Below are 14,813 nucleotides of genomic sequence, written 5' to 3'. Positions count from 1 at the left end.
TCCAGGCCCGTTTCAGTATTTTGTTGAACCACAATTCAAAAGCAATGTCTGATTTTCATTCGTTATTTTTTATTACATTTTTATTTATTATTACTTTTGTCAGTTTCAAGTTATTTCAGTGACCATCGTGGGTTTTTCTTTCTTTAACGGAAGGGTACCAACAATTTCGTCCACGTCTGTACCACGATGAGCTCTGTTTAGTTCCTGCATAACCTAAAGCATTACTGCAAACGTCTGGCAACAGGAGTCGCCCCGCATTAAAGGTAGCTTGGATCACAGATATGTACCCGTGCAGTGTTTTGTCATGTTAATATGAAACATACTAGAGCTTTGTGGTATTTTTTCTTTCTGAAGGCTGCTGTTATTTGACTCAAGGAATTTATACATTTCTTGTTCGCTCCACTTAAAGTCCAGCAGTGGCTCAGTCAGTAGGGGCTTGGACTGGGAATCGTAGGGTCGCCGGTTCAAGTCCCCGAACAGACTTGAAATATGGAAAGTGGACTGCTACTTGGAGAGGTCCCAGTTCACCTCCTAGGCCCTGCTGTGGTGCCCTTGAGCAAGGCACCGGACACCTCCAATCCCCCCCTCATTGTTCCCCGGGCTGCACAATAGCTGCCCACTGCTATTGGATGGGTTAAATGCAGAGGACAAATTTCACTGTGTACTCTGCTGTGTGCATGTATGTGACTAATAAAGAGGGTTTCATCCTCCGATTCTATTCATCAGTTTGATTCTTACAATTTAGTCATCAAACTAGTTATCAGTACAATAAACAGTATTTTATTTTACTTAGTTACTGTACAATACTTAGTTTTACATTCTGTTATTGTATATATTATTATATCTACATGTGTTTAGAGCTGCATTGTTTGGCTTATTGTATTTATTTAATTTTCTGACATAGTTTACTTTATCTTCATCTGCATTACTTGCCCATTGGTCTTGCAACATAATCTGCACTATTTTATTCTAATCGATTCTATTGTTTCTTCTTGTCTTTTACAATGTTGCAATGTTGGAGGAGCTTGGGATTTAAGACTGTCATTGTCATTTATACAGTGTAGACTGAGCATATGATAATAAAACCTTTGAATCCTGAAATGGGAGATAATCGGATGTTTCAGAAACTTGTGTAAACTGCATATATTTTTTCTTTTTGTAAGCTTTGGACATTAGGGGTTTTGTCATTTATCTTGATAAACGTAGTTTCCTTTGCTTCATGTGCATTAGGGTCACTGTGGTGACTGCTGGGTTTTGTGTGTTGTGATTGCATGGGAGGCAGACTTCTGTTGTGGGCAGAAAGTAACAACTAATGGTCAACCATTAACTGTTAATACTCACTCAAAGACACTCTGCATTGGATATCATTTGACTACAATTTGGGCAAGCAAGTAAAAAATAATCAGCCAAACTGGATAATAATGACATAGAAGTGAGTATAGAAGTAGTTAGCAGCAGCAATGTCATTGGCAACATTGAAGTTTAAAGAGGTGCATACATCGATGCAAGAGTGTATATCCCAGAGTGTGTGCTTTACTTGTGATTTGGTATGCTTTTAGTATTGTTTTTTATTTTATTTTAAATTACACAGTACAAAGTCTTCTGTTAAAAAAAATAATAGCCTAAAAAAACAAGGAATAAGGAATAATGAATTGAAAGAGAAATTGTCCTTTTTCAGTGAAATATTCCTTCCAGCTAATGTCTTGGCTCAGAAAAAAGTATGATTAGCTGTATGACTGATATGAGTAGCCTAAATTGTTTTTATACATTTTATCAAAATTATTTTTCGCTGTTTAACAGTGTCCACAATCAGCAGACAATCCTATCTAACTTATGTGGGGGGAGAAAGTCATTTTGATACCCCCTGCTTTTAGGGTAACTCAAATACAAAGGATGGTTTCCAACTGATTGAGGAAGCATTCAAGTGGAAGACAAATACAGACAAGTATATTTTTTATAGATTTTTTCCATCCATCCATCCATCCATTTTTTATAGATTTTTTCCCAAAATGAAAAACAGAACTGTTTCAGTGATATGCACTTTCCTGATAAAAAAGATCTCCCTGGGTATTACTTCGCACACAACCAGCAGATGTCATAGGTTGACAAATTCACTCACAAATATCGAGGAGGTGACCTGAAAATCTTGTGCCTTGAGGACACATACAAATAATTGCTGTATGCAGCAGTTAAATGTCTAACAGTTTTAGTTGGGAAAGCATCACAGTTTATATTAAGAATACATTTGATTTAGTTATACTATAAAAAAAAAACCTGCCCTAGTAAATGTTTTTTTTTTAATCTTAGCATACTCATAATTAAAGTGTAGGCTATATATTTCTTAGATTGCCCTATGTGTTTTTAGTTTTTTAAGCTTTCATTCTAATGCTTAAAGCCTCAATGTTTTAAAGGGGCTTTTGGATATGACTGTGCCTTTTATCATACACATATATATGATCAAGTACTGTAAGCTTAGAAACTAAAATGGGATAACATTGATTAAAAGTTCATACTTCAGATAACACCTCCCAAAATGACTGTGATTGAGGTACAATTCTCCATATATTGTTAATATTTTCACACTGCAATTTAGCAGGTAAACACTGGGTTCTGAATACAAACAACTATAATATAAGACAAAGGCATATAGTAACCTACATTAAAGTCTATAACATTTTTTTTTAGCATTATCATTTTTTTGTATCATTCCAAATAATACACTGTAAATTAGTTTTTGCTAAGTTGTTCTTTAAATCACCAACGCTAAAAAAAAAAAATAGGAGAGGATAAGAGAAAAACACATACCAACTTACTGTGATAGAAAAAAATGGCAGCATAAGGTTACACATAAAGATACTACGTAAAAGGGACGGTCGTTAAAATTTGTAAAAATAAACACATTTCTGCCGGATGGTAGCAACAGGCCAAACGCGGTCGGCAGACAGAAAGGGACACCACTGGAGTTATTTGTCCTGTAACTCTGGCCAGTTACATATTATTCGTCATTGGTACATCCGGGCACTTCTTTTTTTTTTGATTGACAGTTGCCATGGCAACAAGCTAGAGCATCGCCATTTTGTCAGGAGGGTTTTTTTCCCAGCTCAGTCTTTTCAAATGTTCTCCCTTCCCGCCGGAATAATGCTGTCAGTGGATATATATTTGACGTTTTTGGATATCGAAATGCGTCTAGTGGATCGGATTAAGAAGATCAAGAGGCCGACGTTTTAAATAGTTGAAATAATTAGGCGGCGCCGCACTAACTCAGTTGTCCGTGTCTCTGGTCCACCGGGCCGGTTCACTGCGCAGGTTTGGACCGCGCGCCATTTTGTGAAAATTTACACAAAATTCCTAACCAAAATTATCAGAGGACACGGTTTCTGTTTCATGTTTGAAACAACCTGGATGTAACAGTATTGTCGTATCTATCGAAGTGGCCGTCACTAAATTTGCAAAGACAACGTAAAATCAGAATTTGACATAACGTTTGTTTAGCGGCAGCTAGAATTGTTAGCTTGAGGCTAGCCAGAGAAGCTACAGCCAGCTAGGGCAGGTAGCTAATGTTAGCTGCGTTCATTTTGTCAACTAGCTAGCCAGTTCGCTAAGGTTAGCTAGTGAGTTATGAGAGCTAGTTAACGTTAGCATGTTGCTAGTCATCAGCTGATAGTAACGTTGGTCAAAGTTGCTTCGATCGCGGATGTTGTTCGTCAACGCTTGGGATATGAAGACCCTAATAAATCTGGAAGGCGAATTTTTTTAAGAGTTTGCCGACCAGAGGACGGGGATTGGATTTAACGTTAACATTACTCGCTAACCGTGCAGGGAGGGGAGAATCTCAAGCTGGATAAGTTTCCTCATCATACAGGTTATTGGACTTTAAATGAAGATCGTGCCATCAGAGGTGAGTAATTGTAAAATAGTATATTTGACATTAACTTTCGTTTTCTTAAGATTTTATGTTTACGCCTTCGCAGTTTCATATTATATGTAACGCGAATGGTTAACAATGATGGACGCGACAGTGAAGTTGAGAACGGTAGCTTATGGTATGGCGGCTAGCTAACATTTGTGGCGGTGCCGACTCCGCTGAAGCCAGCGTTCTCCAGTGATTTCAGTCAGTAGGTCAACAGACTGATTTTATTGTTACACTGGACCTGTTTTCTAGCTTACTGTAAGCCATGGGGTGCAACGGATTGTATAGGTTTGGAAAGACAGTCATGCTGGCACGGTGTTAACGTTGCAGCTAACGTTAACCCTGCAATATTAGACATTGTCATTGTACGATTTAAGCAAGCGTTGCCGTGTAAGCTAACAGTCCCGTTTGAATTACTGGCAAATACATTTCTTATTGTAAAAAGATGTGGTGTTCTTTGGGGTTTTGAGTTATACAGTACGGAAGCTCACCTAGCTATCCTGGCTACCGCCTGGTAGCTAATTCGGCTAACCTGGCTAATGGTTAACGTTGAGTTGTTGACGAACCAGCTGAATGGGCCCCACAACCCGCTGGCTGCACAGCGTCACTAGCTAACGTTGGATTGGTGAGAGATATGCTTGCTTGTCCCGCAGTTTTCAGGGTAACGTTAACGACGACAACGTTAGCTAGTTAGACTGCTAACGGTAACGTGAGCCCGAATACGTTTGCCATTTATTCGCGAAATTGGATGCATACACGAACGATAGCAAGAGGGGACGCAAATTAACACTGAATATGCTTTCTAAATTCCAACCATGACGAGATCTACCCCATCATCTGTAAGTACATGGCTACTCAGGCACCGTCTTTATGCACTGACGTTAGGCTTTTAATTGTTTTGGATGGGTTACATTGGATTCAGCTTTGGCATGGATCTGGTCTGTTGGGCGTGAGAAGATGACACATAGTCATGTTACAGAGGTCTTCGGCTATCGCTTATGATATGATACGGCTAACAATAGCAAGCTAACCGCCGTTATATTTACACCTAAATAGGCCCGTTGATGCCGTGATGAGTAGAGCCAGGAAAGGAACTGTTCATATGTCAGTACTGAAAATGAAGAATAATCAAACGTTTAGGGGCGACTAACGAGCTACAAGTGTGCTTGCTAAATGGCTTTGTGATAAAACACAGCCTAAATATTCCCATTCGGGTTAGAGATTGTGGATGGTCAAATTCAGCCCATAGGTATTTTTTTATTCTGTCAGGTATTGTGTTTGTAAAATGGAGTCCAACCAAACTTTCCCGATTTTTGTCAATTTGCACTATACACTGACCTACTCAACTGTACTATTCGTTTTTACAGTACTTTAAATCGGACTACATATTTTTAAGTACATTTGAGATATTAAACACCTTACAATTGGAAGCTATGCTGACCAGGGACATGCTGAGGGTAGAATTAGTGCTATTAAGTCCACAACCGTATTAGTCTTGATTTGTTTTGATAAGCATTTGTGTATTGTAGTGTGTGCCTTTTTGTGAGTTAACTATTTTTTTTGGTTAATACTTTCTCAAAGAACTTTAAGTATTTTGTGTATTATAAGAACATATTTGCCTGGTAATGAACTGCTTTTGGACTGTTTATCCACCAATAGCTTTCTTTTATTGTACTTCACAATCCCTCAGAGTTTATACACGTTATCCATAGTACCCTATTAAAGTTTTGGGGTCTCCTCTGTTCTTAAGGGGTCCTCTGCCCTACTTCACAACTAAAGTTTAAACACTCTAAAGTTAAAAGATTTACTATAATAATGTTCTGCTTCTATTATTTGTAGTGGGTTGTGGTTTGCTGCTGGACTCTCCTCCCAGGATGATATGACATTTTACATGAGATAATGCATCCAGGTTAGCTGTCATACATTGAGTCTTTGGTGTGAAATGGTATAACTAAGATATTTTTCTCCTTTTTCACTTATTTTGCTGATTTAAAATTTGACAACCACACTCACACATATCAGGACAATCTATAGTAGAAACAAGTCACACAGAACTGTTTTTATAGCACTTAATCAATGCAGCTTTTAAATAGCTATTTAATGAAGTTTGTTTATTTTTTTTCATTAAAGAGTAATAGTGACTACAATTTATTTGACGTCATTGTTTTCAGGCCTCAGCTTAACATGCAGGAAAATAGACTCTAGTCATCATGACAAATCAATCTTTTTGTGCTTTAAATTAGATGTGTGCATAAAAAGATCAAATGATTATTATTGTATTAAGCAAAATTAGTTTTACTTTAATAGTATAGCTATGATCATCCTTGCAATGTGAGGTTTTATAAAAAACAATTTGACGTTTATAAAATGGGTAAATGTATTTAAATATATATATATATATATAGGCCAACATTATTTATATTTTTATATATAATATATATAGTGCATACATATCTTGGTTCCTTAAAATACAGCCTTTGCCTGAGCTCTATCATCTTACAGTTTCTCTTATTTCTGTCACTGGATGTGTATTTTTTCCTTTCCAAAGCTGGGTCAGCTTTCTAATGCTCTCAGATGGAGTGCAGGTTTTGGGCTGTGCAGCTATTTTGCTGTCAGGCTCTTGTGTTGAAAGCAGCGTCTAAGTGTGCCAAAGTTCAATTTTATTTCTTGTTTATTTCTTGTTTTCTCATTGGAAAATGGGAGCAGCTCTGCCCTGGCAACAAAAGTAGGCTATTTGCATACTGCGTTGTGATTGGTCTGTGCATTGATGGGCTTGCCAAATCACGCTGTATCTCTGTGGTGATAGGCTATGCTAATTAGGTGCTGTTGCTGGGATTCTGAATAGTGGTTACTGTGTAGCACTGGTGAATTGTGTTGTCTGGTGAGAGATGCTGATAGCTGAACATGCTATTTGATAATTTTTTGATTCCTTCTGGCTTAAAATGAAGGATGATTCACTGTATAGAGTGGAGATGCTTTCTTTTCACCCCTTTTCACTGTTAAACCTGCTGTTTTGCTCCTTTTTCTTCACAAAGGTTGATATCTTACTGCTATAATTTATTTTGTGATTTCCTTTGATGCATTTTTGTGACTTTACATGTTTAACAAAAGACACAATGTAATAATCTGACATTTCTCTTAACAATTAATACTTTTTTTATTGTTCTAAACATCTTATGAACATTTTTGTCTCTGTTACAGTGTTATATTGGTCATTTCAATGTACATGTTAATATTACAAATGCATAATTTGCATTTTGCATATATTTTTCTTTCCCAAATTGAAATTAAGGCATTATTGTATTAAGGAAATGTATACTGGATAGATTTATTTGCTGAAAATGCTGACTTATATTTAATATATTCAATATAAAGCAAATATTTTAATCAGTTTTATTTGTAGGCCCTAAATCTCTTTTGTTGATGAGGAAATATTGCTGTTTTAATCAATATTATTACTATTTCTCCTCCTTTTTTGTCTTTGGTTACATGTAATGTTGAATTATGGTTTATATGCAACTGATAACGGTGTTCATTCGTTTTAGGAGGAGAGACTTCAGCATGCAAACCTTCGTCCGTCCGGCTTGCGCCCTCTTTTTCTTTACACACTGCTGGTCTTCAGATGGCTGCTCCAATGCCCCATACGCACCAGCAGTACAGTGACCGCCACCAGCCAAGCACTGACCAATCTGTTACGGTCTTACCGTACAGCGACCAGACACCACAGCTCACTGCCAATCAGGTACATTAACTCTGCCCTACCTCTGCCCTTACAGTTCCTATAGTCTGACTTCTATGTGTTACAAAAATGGCAAAGGCCTACTTAATGTGACATGAAATACTACTTCTCTTTCTGTTCCTGTCACCAGGCAGAGTAGCTGCTTTAAAATATACATTAAGTATTCTGTAAACTGTATTTTAGGCCTTTTGAATTTAATGACAAAACAAAAGTACGGTGCAAATTGTTTATGAAATGTTGTGACTTTCCTATTTGATTTTACAGAGGCACATGCCCCAGTGCTTTCGTGACCCAACTTCAGCTCCCCTGAGGAAGCTCTCCATTGACCTTATCAAAACATACAAACACATCAATGAGGTTTGTTTTGTTTCTCAATAAAGGCATTTATCTCTTAATATTTGAAGCAAAAAAATACATATATTTTCAATTATATACAATTCTTTATGTGTGATTTTTATTTTTTATCTGTTTATTTATAGGTGTATTATGCAAAAAAGAAGCGGCGGCACCAACAGGGTCAGGGTGAAGACTCCAGTCATAAAAAAGAGAGGAAAGTCTTCAATGATGGCTATGACGATGATAACTATGACTACATCGTCAAGAATGGGGAGAAGTGGATGGACCGCTATGAGATTGATTCCTTGATAGGAAAAGGATCATTTGGACAGGTGCTTATTTTTTTTAATTGCACACAAATACACAGATACTCTCTCACACACTGTATTTGAAAACATGTTAAAGACAACATTGTTTTGAAGATGGAGAAACTCTGCATAACTTAGATTTTTGATGACACTTCTTGAAGATTTTTTACATTTACAATGTTTTTCAATAGAACATTCCTGATTTAAGGTTTGCAACATTAACATTTTCTCTTTGTGACATCTCTAGGTTGTGAAAGCGTATGACCGTGCTGAGCAGGAATGGGTTGCCATTAAGATCATTAAGAACAAGAAAGCTTTCCTCAATCAAGCCCAGATTGAAGTGCGCCTCCTAGAGCTCATGAACAAACATGATACCGAGATGAAATACTACATCGGTAATTAATACTTTAAATTTGCCTATAATCTGACAAGATATATGAAAGGAATGCACATCTTTCCCTGTATTTGGCTAACATGGTACACTTTGCATTTCTGCAGTTCACCTAAAGCGTCACTTCATGTTCCGGAACCACCTCTGCCTCGTGTTTGAGATGCTTTCATATAACCTGTACGACCTTCTCCGAAATACCAACTTCCGTGGTGTTTCACTCAACCTCACCCGGAAGTTTGCCCAGCAGCTATGCACGGCGCTGCTCTTCCTGGCCACGCCTGAGCTCAGCATCATCCACTGTGACCTGAAGCCTGAGAACATCCTCCTCTGTAACCCCAAGAGGAGTGCCATCAAAATAGTGGACTTTGGCAGCTCATGCCAACTGGGACAAAGGGTATCTAGCTGCAGTTTCCCTCATTTGCAATAAATGTCCCTTTTTTATAGTTCAGCTGACAAACGTAAACAAGGAGACTGAATGTTTATGCTTTCGTCTTGTAGATATACCAATATATCCAGAGCCGCTTCTACCGTTCCCCAGAGGTGCTGCTGGGAATGCCCTATGACCTGGCCATCGACATGTGGTCCTTGGGTTGCATCTTGGTAGAGATGCACACTGGAGAACCCCTCTTCAGCGGAGCCAATGAGGTATAAGACCTGCCTTGTACTATATTAATCCGTAAAATCACAGAGGATGGCAATGGTTCATTGTCAAGTAAATATGGTAAATATTTCATATAGGCCTTAAGATCCAGAAGTGGAGTTCACAAACCTAAAACATATCACACTAAGTTTTCAAGCCATAATGAAATAGTTGTTTCCAGTCATTGTGGCCCCTTGCCCAAAGTTTTGACAGTTAGGTCAACTCAAGCTCAGATAACATTTGACTTTACATTTAATGGTGATACAAATGTATTCAATCTCTTTTGATTTGAAACTTGATTTATAACGTGTTCCTCAGGTGGACCAGATGAACAAAATAGTCGAGGTTCTTGGTATCCCACCTAATCACATAATGGACCTAGCCCCAAAAGCCAGGAAGTTCTTTGAGAAACTTTCGGATGGTACATGGAGTGTTAAGAAGACCAAAGATGGCAAAAGGGTAAGCCCAGTTTGAATTGATGCAGTTACCGACTCAGGTTTTTTATTTTGTCATTTGTGGAATGTAAGATACTGTGTGAAGAGAAGTCGTGGTAAGTAAATCTCTTAATCTTTGTGTTCGCTGCCTTACAGTATAAGCCTCCAGCCTCGCGGAAGCTCCACTCCATCCTGGGTGTGGAGACAGGGGGTCCAGGTGGCCGGCGGGCGGGGGAGTCTGGCCATGCTGTTGCTGACTACTTGAAGTTCAAGGACCTGATCCTCCGGATGTTGGACTATGACCCCAAGAGCCGCATCCAGCCCTACTATGCTCTGCAGCACAGCTTCTTCAAGAAGACTGCGGACGAGGGGACCAACACGAGCAGCAGCGTGTCTACGAGCCCCGCATTAGAGCAGTCCCAGTCTTCAGGAACCACCTCCAGCACCTCCTCTAGCTCAGGTAACCCGAAAACTCTGCTTCTCCCCTCTCCCTCCTTTAAAGATCTGTATCACATTTATTTGTCAGTGGTTCGTCACTACAATGATCTGTTTGGTAAGGAAGATTGGTTTTGTGGAATGTAGCATCTACACTGAATTGTAGCATGTAAGAACGCCACAAATCCCCGGGCGCTGCACGATAGCTGCCCACTGCTCCTAGTACTAGGATGGGTTAAATGCAGAGGACTAATTTCACTGTGTGTGCTCTGCTGTGTGCATGCATGTGACAAATAAAGAGGGTTTCATCCTCCCATTCTCTATCTGAAACTGTTCCAGTAGGTTGTTGAAGTTGCTGCTTTATTGTGACGCTATGGTTTTAACCCCTAGGTGGATCCTCTGGGACAAGTACCAGTGGCCGAGCCAGATCAGACCCTACCCATCACCACTTGCACAGTGGAGGACACTTCGGCACGGCTTTGCCTGCCATCGATGGTGACAGCCTCTGCCCGCAGGTCAGTCAGATATCAGAACAATATGGAAATCCATTTTGATTGGAGTTATTGTGATCAGAGTCTTTATATCTTTACTCATTCAGCACGTACCAGAGGTTGGCCTGCTTATTGTAAGCTTCTTAATAAAGATCTTTTCAGAACAAATTTACTAAAGGTTACATTTGACCAATGAAAGAGTTCCCTAAAAGAATAAAGTATTTTTTTGATGTTGCTTGTTTGGCTCTGTTTTAAAACAAGACTGGGGAATTTTGAAATCCGATCATTTTTATTTCCAGAGAAAATGCTGTGTATCCTGTATTGGAAATGATGTCCACTCTTCTTGCGTACAGTTACTTAAGACCCACGGCCATATTCCTCCACTGACTCTTGTTATTTGTTTGACATTGACAGGCAAGACAGCCTTACCCACCCCCACTTGTGTGGGGAGGTGGCGTTGGACCAGAGTCCGTCGCTGGAGAGACCCACCCAGTCCAGGAGACCACCTTCCATGTTCCCCCTCAGCACCCTAAGGCCCTGCATCCCCACTCACATACTCATCACCACCACGGGCCGATGATGGCGACACGCCCACGCCCACGCCACTACACCTCCCCGACACACAGCTCCTCGACACAGGACTCCATGGAGGTGGTTCATGGCCATCTGTCCATGACCTCCCTGTCTTCCTCTGCCTCCTCTTCCTCTACATCGTCCTCTTCCACTGGAAACCATGGCAACCAGGCCTACCAGCTCCGCCATTTGCCTGTCGGAGCGCTTGACTTTGGTCAGAATGGTGGGCTGAGCATGGGGCTAGGTGCCTTCTCGAACCCACGGCAGGAGACTGGCATGGCCGCGCACCCTGCATTCTCCATGGGCACGAACACAGGGCCTGCCCACTACCTAGGGGAAGGCCACCTGGGCATGAGGCAGGGCATGGACCGGGAGGAGTCTCCAATGACTGGAGTGTGTGTGCAGCAGAGTTCTATGGCCAGCTCGTGACTGCACTGACATTTGGCTGTGTGTTCCCCCCTGTGCGTCATTTTTAAGGTGGTGTTTTTTACTACAAGGTGTGTTGAGAACAAAAGCTGCTCACGTCAGAAGGGAGATATCACTGAACCGCTACTACAGAGAAAAACCTTTTGTTAAAAAGTATATATGTAATTTTCATCAGTCTTTTTTTGCAATCATTAGGCACAAAATAATACCGCGGAATAACCATAGTGAGATTGAGACATCCATCTGACCATTTCACCAGTTTCATGTAACCACCAAGTAATCACCATATGGTATTATGTGGCAAAATCTTCTGAGGAGCATTTCAAAGCAAAGTTTGAAGCTGTTTGCAGGTAGCTGTTGGTGATGAAATGCTTGGCGTCCTCTTTCGGTTCAAACCGTGGACTGCCTGACATTACTGTTCCACTGGTTCTTTATTATTTTGCCCTTTTTAAGTGAAATTTCTCGTAAAAAGCTGCTTGTAAATCCTGTAGCTTGATAATGAGGGGAAGTGTTTGCGGTGATATTTCTTGTTGGTCGGTATTGTGTAACTCTGTCAAAGGGGAGCACATAGCAGCGGAGTCCCTAAAGCGTGTGCTGGCCGGGCGGAGAGGAGACCTTGCAGGTGGATACTGACACCCACTGGGTCAAAGGAGAGGGAGGCACCACCCCTCAGGCCTAGAGGCCCCGTTGTCCTGCAAGCTGCACCCTGGCCCGGCACAGATGAGAGCAGCGACAGGTGCAGGAGACGCAAGGATCCAGCCCGGGGAAAGGAAGACAGTCAGCGGCTGGTTCTAGATAACCCTTTGGCCTTATGACTCATGGACTTGGAATGGGATGGAGCTGGACATTATCATTTGAATTAAGATGGCTTTTCTCTATTTTTCTCTCTAGACAGCCCTTAATTCTTTAAGGAAATTAAAACAACTTTAGAAAAGGTAAATAAGAATGGTAATTTGAGGCCTTTCTCAACAAAGATTTCTTCTTCAGCAGGGCCCCACATAACAGGGTCTTATTGTACACAACAACCTCCTAAACATTACTTCCTTGAAAATCTTATTCACTGGTTAAGGATTTTGCAGTGGAAAGAACTATCTATTCCAGAGTCTACCCTTTTATGTTTTGTTATTTTTCCCTTTTGCATGTAGTTCCTCATCAGAACCACCTGCACAAGTCTCTCCATCCAAAACATGGAAACTGAAGAAAAAAAACGAGTTAAGTGACTGCCTTTTTTCTCCTCAAATTATGCTGTGAATTTTACAAGAATTTATTTTCCCTTTGGATATGTTTTTATACCAAAGCAGTTGTTTTATAGCATATAGGTGTCTGTAACCAATAATGTAGCAGTTCACCACTTTGACGCAAAGTTTATCAAGATCTTATTTTAACGTCAATACAAACAGCTGCAATATATTACTTTTAGCAAAACTGGAGACCGTTGTTGAGACCGTTGGCTATTGTGTATTCTGGCCAGATTTGTTTGCAACGTTTTACCAAAACTGTTTCCATATTAATTGGTAGATTATTTTGGGAGTCTTTTAAAACTTTGGTATGTTAGAGAATTTGGTAGTTACTCTGCAGGCTCCGGAGTAGCAAGATAGAAGCTGATGGTTTAAAAAAAAAAAAAAAAAAGGAGACTAATGCGTTCTATTTCTGTGTCGTCGTTTTTCTTTTGCCCCCATCATACTATTTCAAAGGGTTTTGCTGCCTTTCATACATCATTTGGTCAACTTGGCTAGTTTCTGCCGTGAAAGCAAGACTTAATGTCATTGTCTTGGCAGGGTAAGGATAATTGTGGCAAATCAGTTTGTGATGAATGGTATTTTTCTGATTTGGTAGGCCAGATCCCCCATGATTGTTGTCCTATTAAAAAGGAAAGGGTGTCCGTCAGCCCACAACCACATGCTTTGCCTAGGCAGACTTGCATGTCCTCAACATTAGTCAATAACCAGATTTTTTTTTTTTATATCAGGGATTTTGAAGTGCTTTCTTTCTTCTGTTGCTCATTTTACCAGCTTTGAAATTCGACAGAAAAACCTGCCCACAGCCACCTTTCAAAATAAGGGCAGGCCACAGGTCATGCTTATGCCATTTTAAAAAGAGAAACCATCATAAGAGATCATGCTTGGTATTTCCACAAACACAAATGTAAAGCTACCTATATTGAGATTGGGGTTTTATCTGGATGTCAAGGTTAATTGCAAATTTGCAATCATTTTTCATACCCCGCAGAATTTGAGACATTTAGAAATTGCCAGTGGTTTTATTACTGGCACTCATACTGGTACTAAACATTCCAAAAATAAAGACTGAAAAAGAAAAAAAATTGACTGCAGTGACTCGTAAGTGTGCGCCTATTTCAGATCATGCTGATTGACCTCTTATTTAGAGCAGTTGTCATGAAATGCAGCCCCTTTTTAATAGTTGAAATAGAATTTATGTATATATTTATATTTTTTTAATAAAGGAAGTATAGAACTCACTACCTTGCTCCTGCTGGTATGTTGATTATGTTTGTCAATTTGGTGACCATTCAGTGGGCAGGAACTCCTGTTTTCTTAGTGGCAAAACCTTGCCTTTTGGCAAAGGTACTTGACTACATCAGGACAACACTATGAGGTAGGGTTTGAATCAAACAGGGAAAGCTAGATCTTCAAACCTTAATAATTTTCACAGGGTATATTGTAAGTGCATGTACATCACAAACCTTACTTTTTGGTTATATGAGAAGCACATGGTTGAAAAAAAAGGTTCCATCTTTCATAAGCCTGTTCAGTTTGTGGGTTATACACAAACACGTATACTTGTCGACATATCTGAACACCCAACAGAAGTTGAAATCCTCTTATTTAATTTGGATTTATCCTTTTCATTTTTAATTTCACATTTTTTCACTTTTTTTGTACATGCAACATGCACTATAGAATTGAACAGCATGGGGGAAAGGATAAGTCCATGTATCCACAGATTGTAAGATCTAGTCAAGACTTTGCTGTGTTTATGACAATGCCCTTTGTATTATATTAAGACAGTCTTATGTATGATATATAAAAAGAAGTTAATTGAATTGCTTTGTGTGTCTTTATTGTTCTCCATCTACATTAAGTTATTTTCAGGAAGAGCTCACTCTTCA

At 39.6% G+C, this 14,813-nt stretch overlaps 1 protein-coding gene across 3 annotated transcripts; it reads left to right on the top strand.

The window, feature by feature from the left end:
* The first annotated feature begins 3,071 nt into the window (after positions 1 to 3,071).
* Positions 3,072 to 14,747, top strand: dyrk1ab (dual-specificity tyrosine-(Y)-phosphorylation regulated kinase 1A, b). Of its 3 annotated transcripts, XM_063906644.1 has the most exons (12): positions 3,072 to 3,898; positions 5,750 to 5,819; positions 7,456 to 7,652; positions 7,914 to 8,006; positions 8,129 to 8,317; positions 8,541 to 8,688; positions 8,792 to 9,078; positions 9,183 to 9,329; positions 9,643 to 9,783; positions 9,915 to 10,218; positions 10,584 to 10,708; positions 11,099 to 14,747. In XM_063906644.1, exons 2-12 carry the CDS (start codon positions 5,810 to 5,812, stop codon positions 11,684 to 11,686), a joined length of 2,229 nt encoding a protein of 742 aa, XP_063762714.1. In that variant the 5' UTR covers positions 3,072 to 3,898; positions 5,750 to 5,809; the 3' UTR covers positions 11,687 to 14,747. The 3 variants fall into 3 exon arrangements, with proteins under 3 accessions (XP_063762714.1, XP_063762715.1, XP_063762716.1); XM_063906645.1 differs by lacking the exon at positions 5,750 to 5,819; XM_063906646.1 differs by lacking the exons at positions 3,072 to 3,898; positions 5,750 to 5,819 and adding an exon at positions 4,405 to 4,749.
* The last annotated feature ends 66 nt before the right edge of the window (positions 14,748 to 14,813 follow it).

Source organism: Eleginops maclovinus, chromosome 18 (genome assembly GCF_036324505.1).
Source record: "Eleginops maclovinus isolate JMC-PN-2008 ecotype Puerto Natales chromosome 18, JC_Emac_rtc_rv5, whole genome shotgun sequence".
NCBI classification, from domain to species: domain Eukaryota; kingdom Metazoa; phylum Chordata; class Actinopteri; order Perciformes; family Eleginopidae; genus Eleginops; species Eleginops maclovinus.
Note: the sequence above shows the minus strand (reverse complement) of the source record. Positions and strands in the feature narration are given on the sequence as shown.

Coding starts and splice junctions, on each gene's coding strand:
- dyrk1ab (XM_063906644.1), top strand. Junction 7,653..7,913: donor CACAGCTCACTGCCAATCAG/GTACATTAACTC, acceptor TTGATTTTACAG/AGGCACATGCCCCAGTGCTT. Junction 9,330..9,642: donor TCTTCAGCGGAGCCAATGAG/GTATAAGACCTG, acceptor CGTGTTCCTCAG/GTGGACCAGATGAACAAAAT.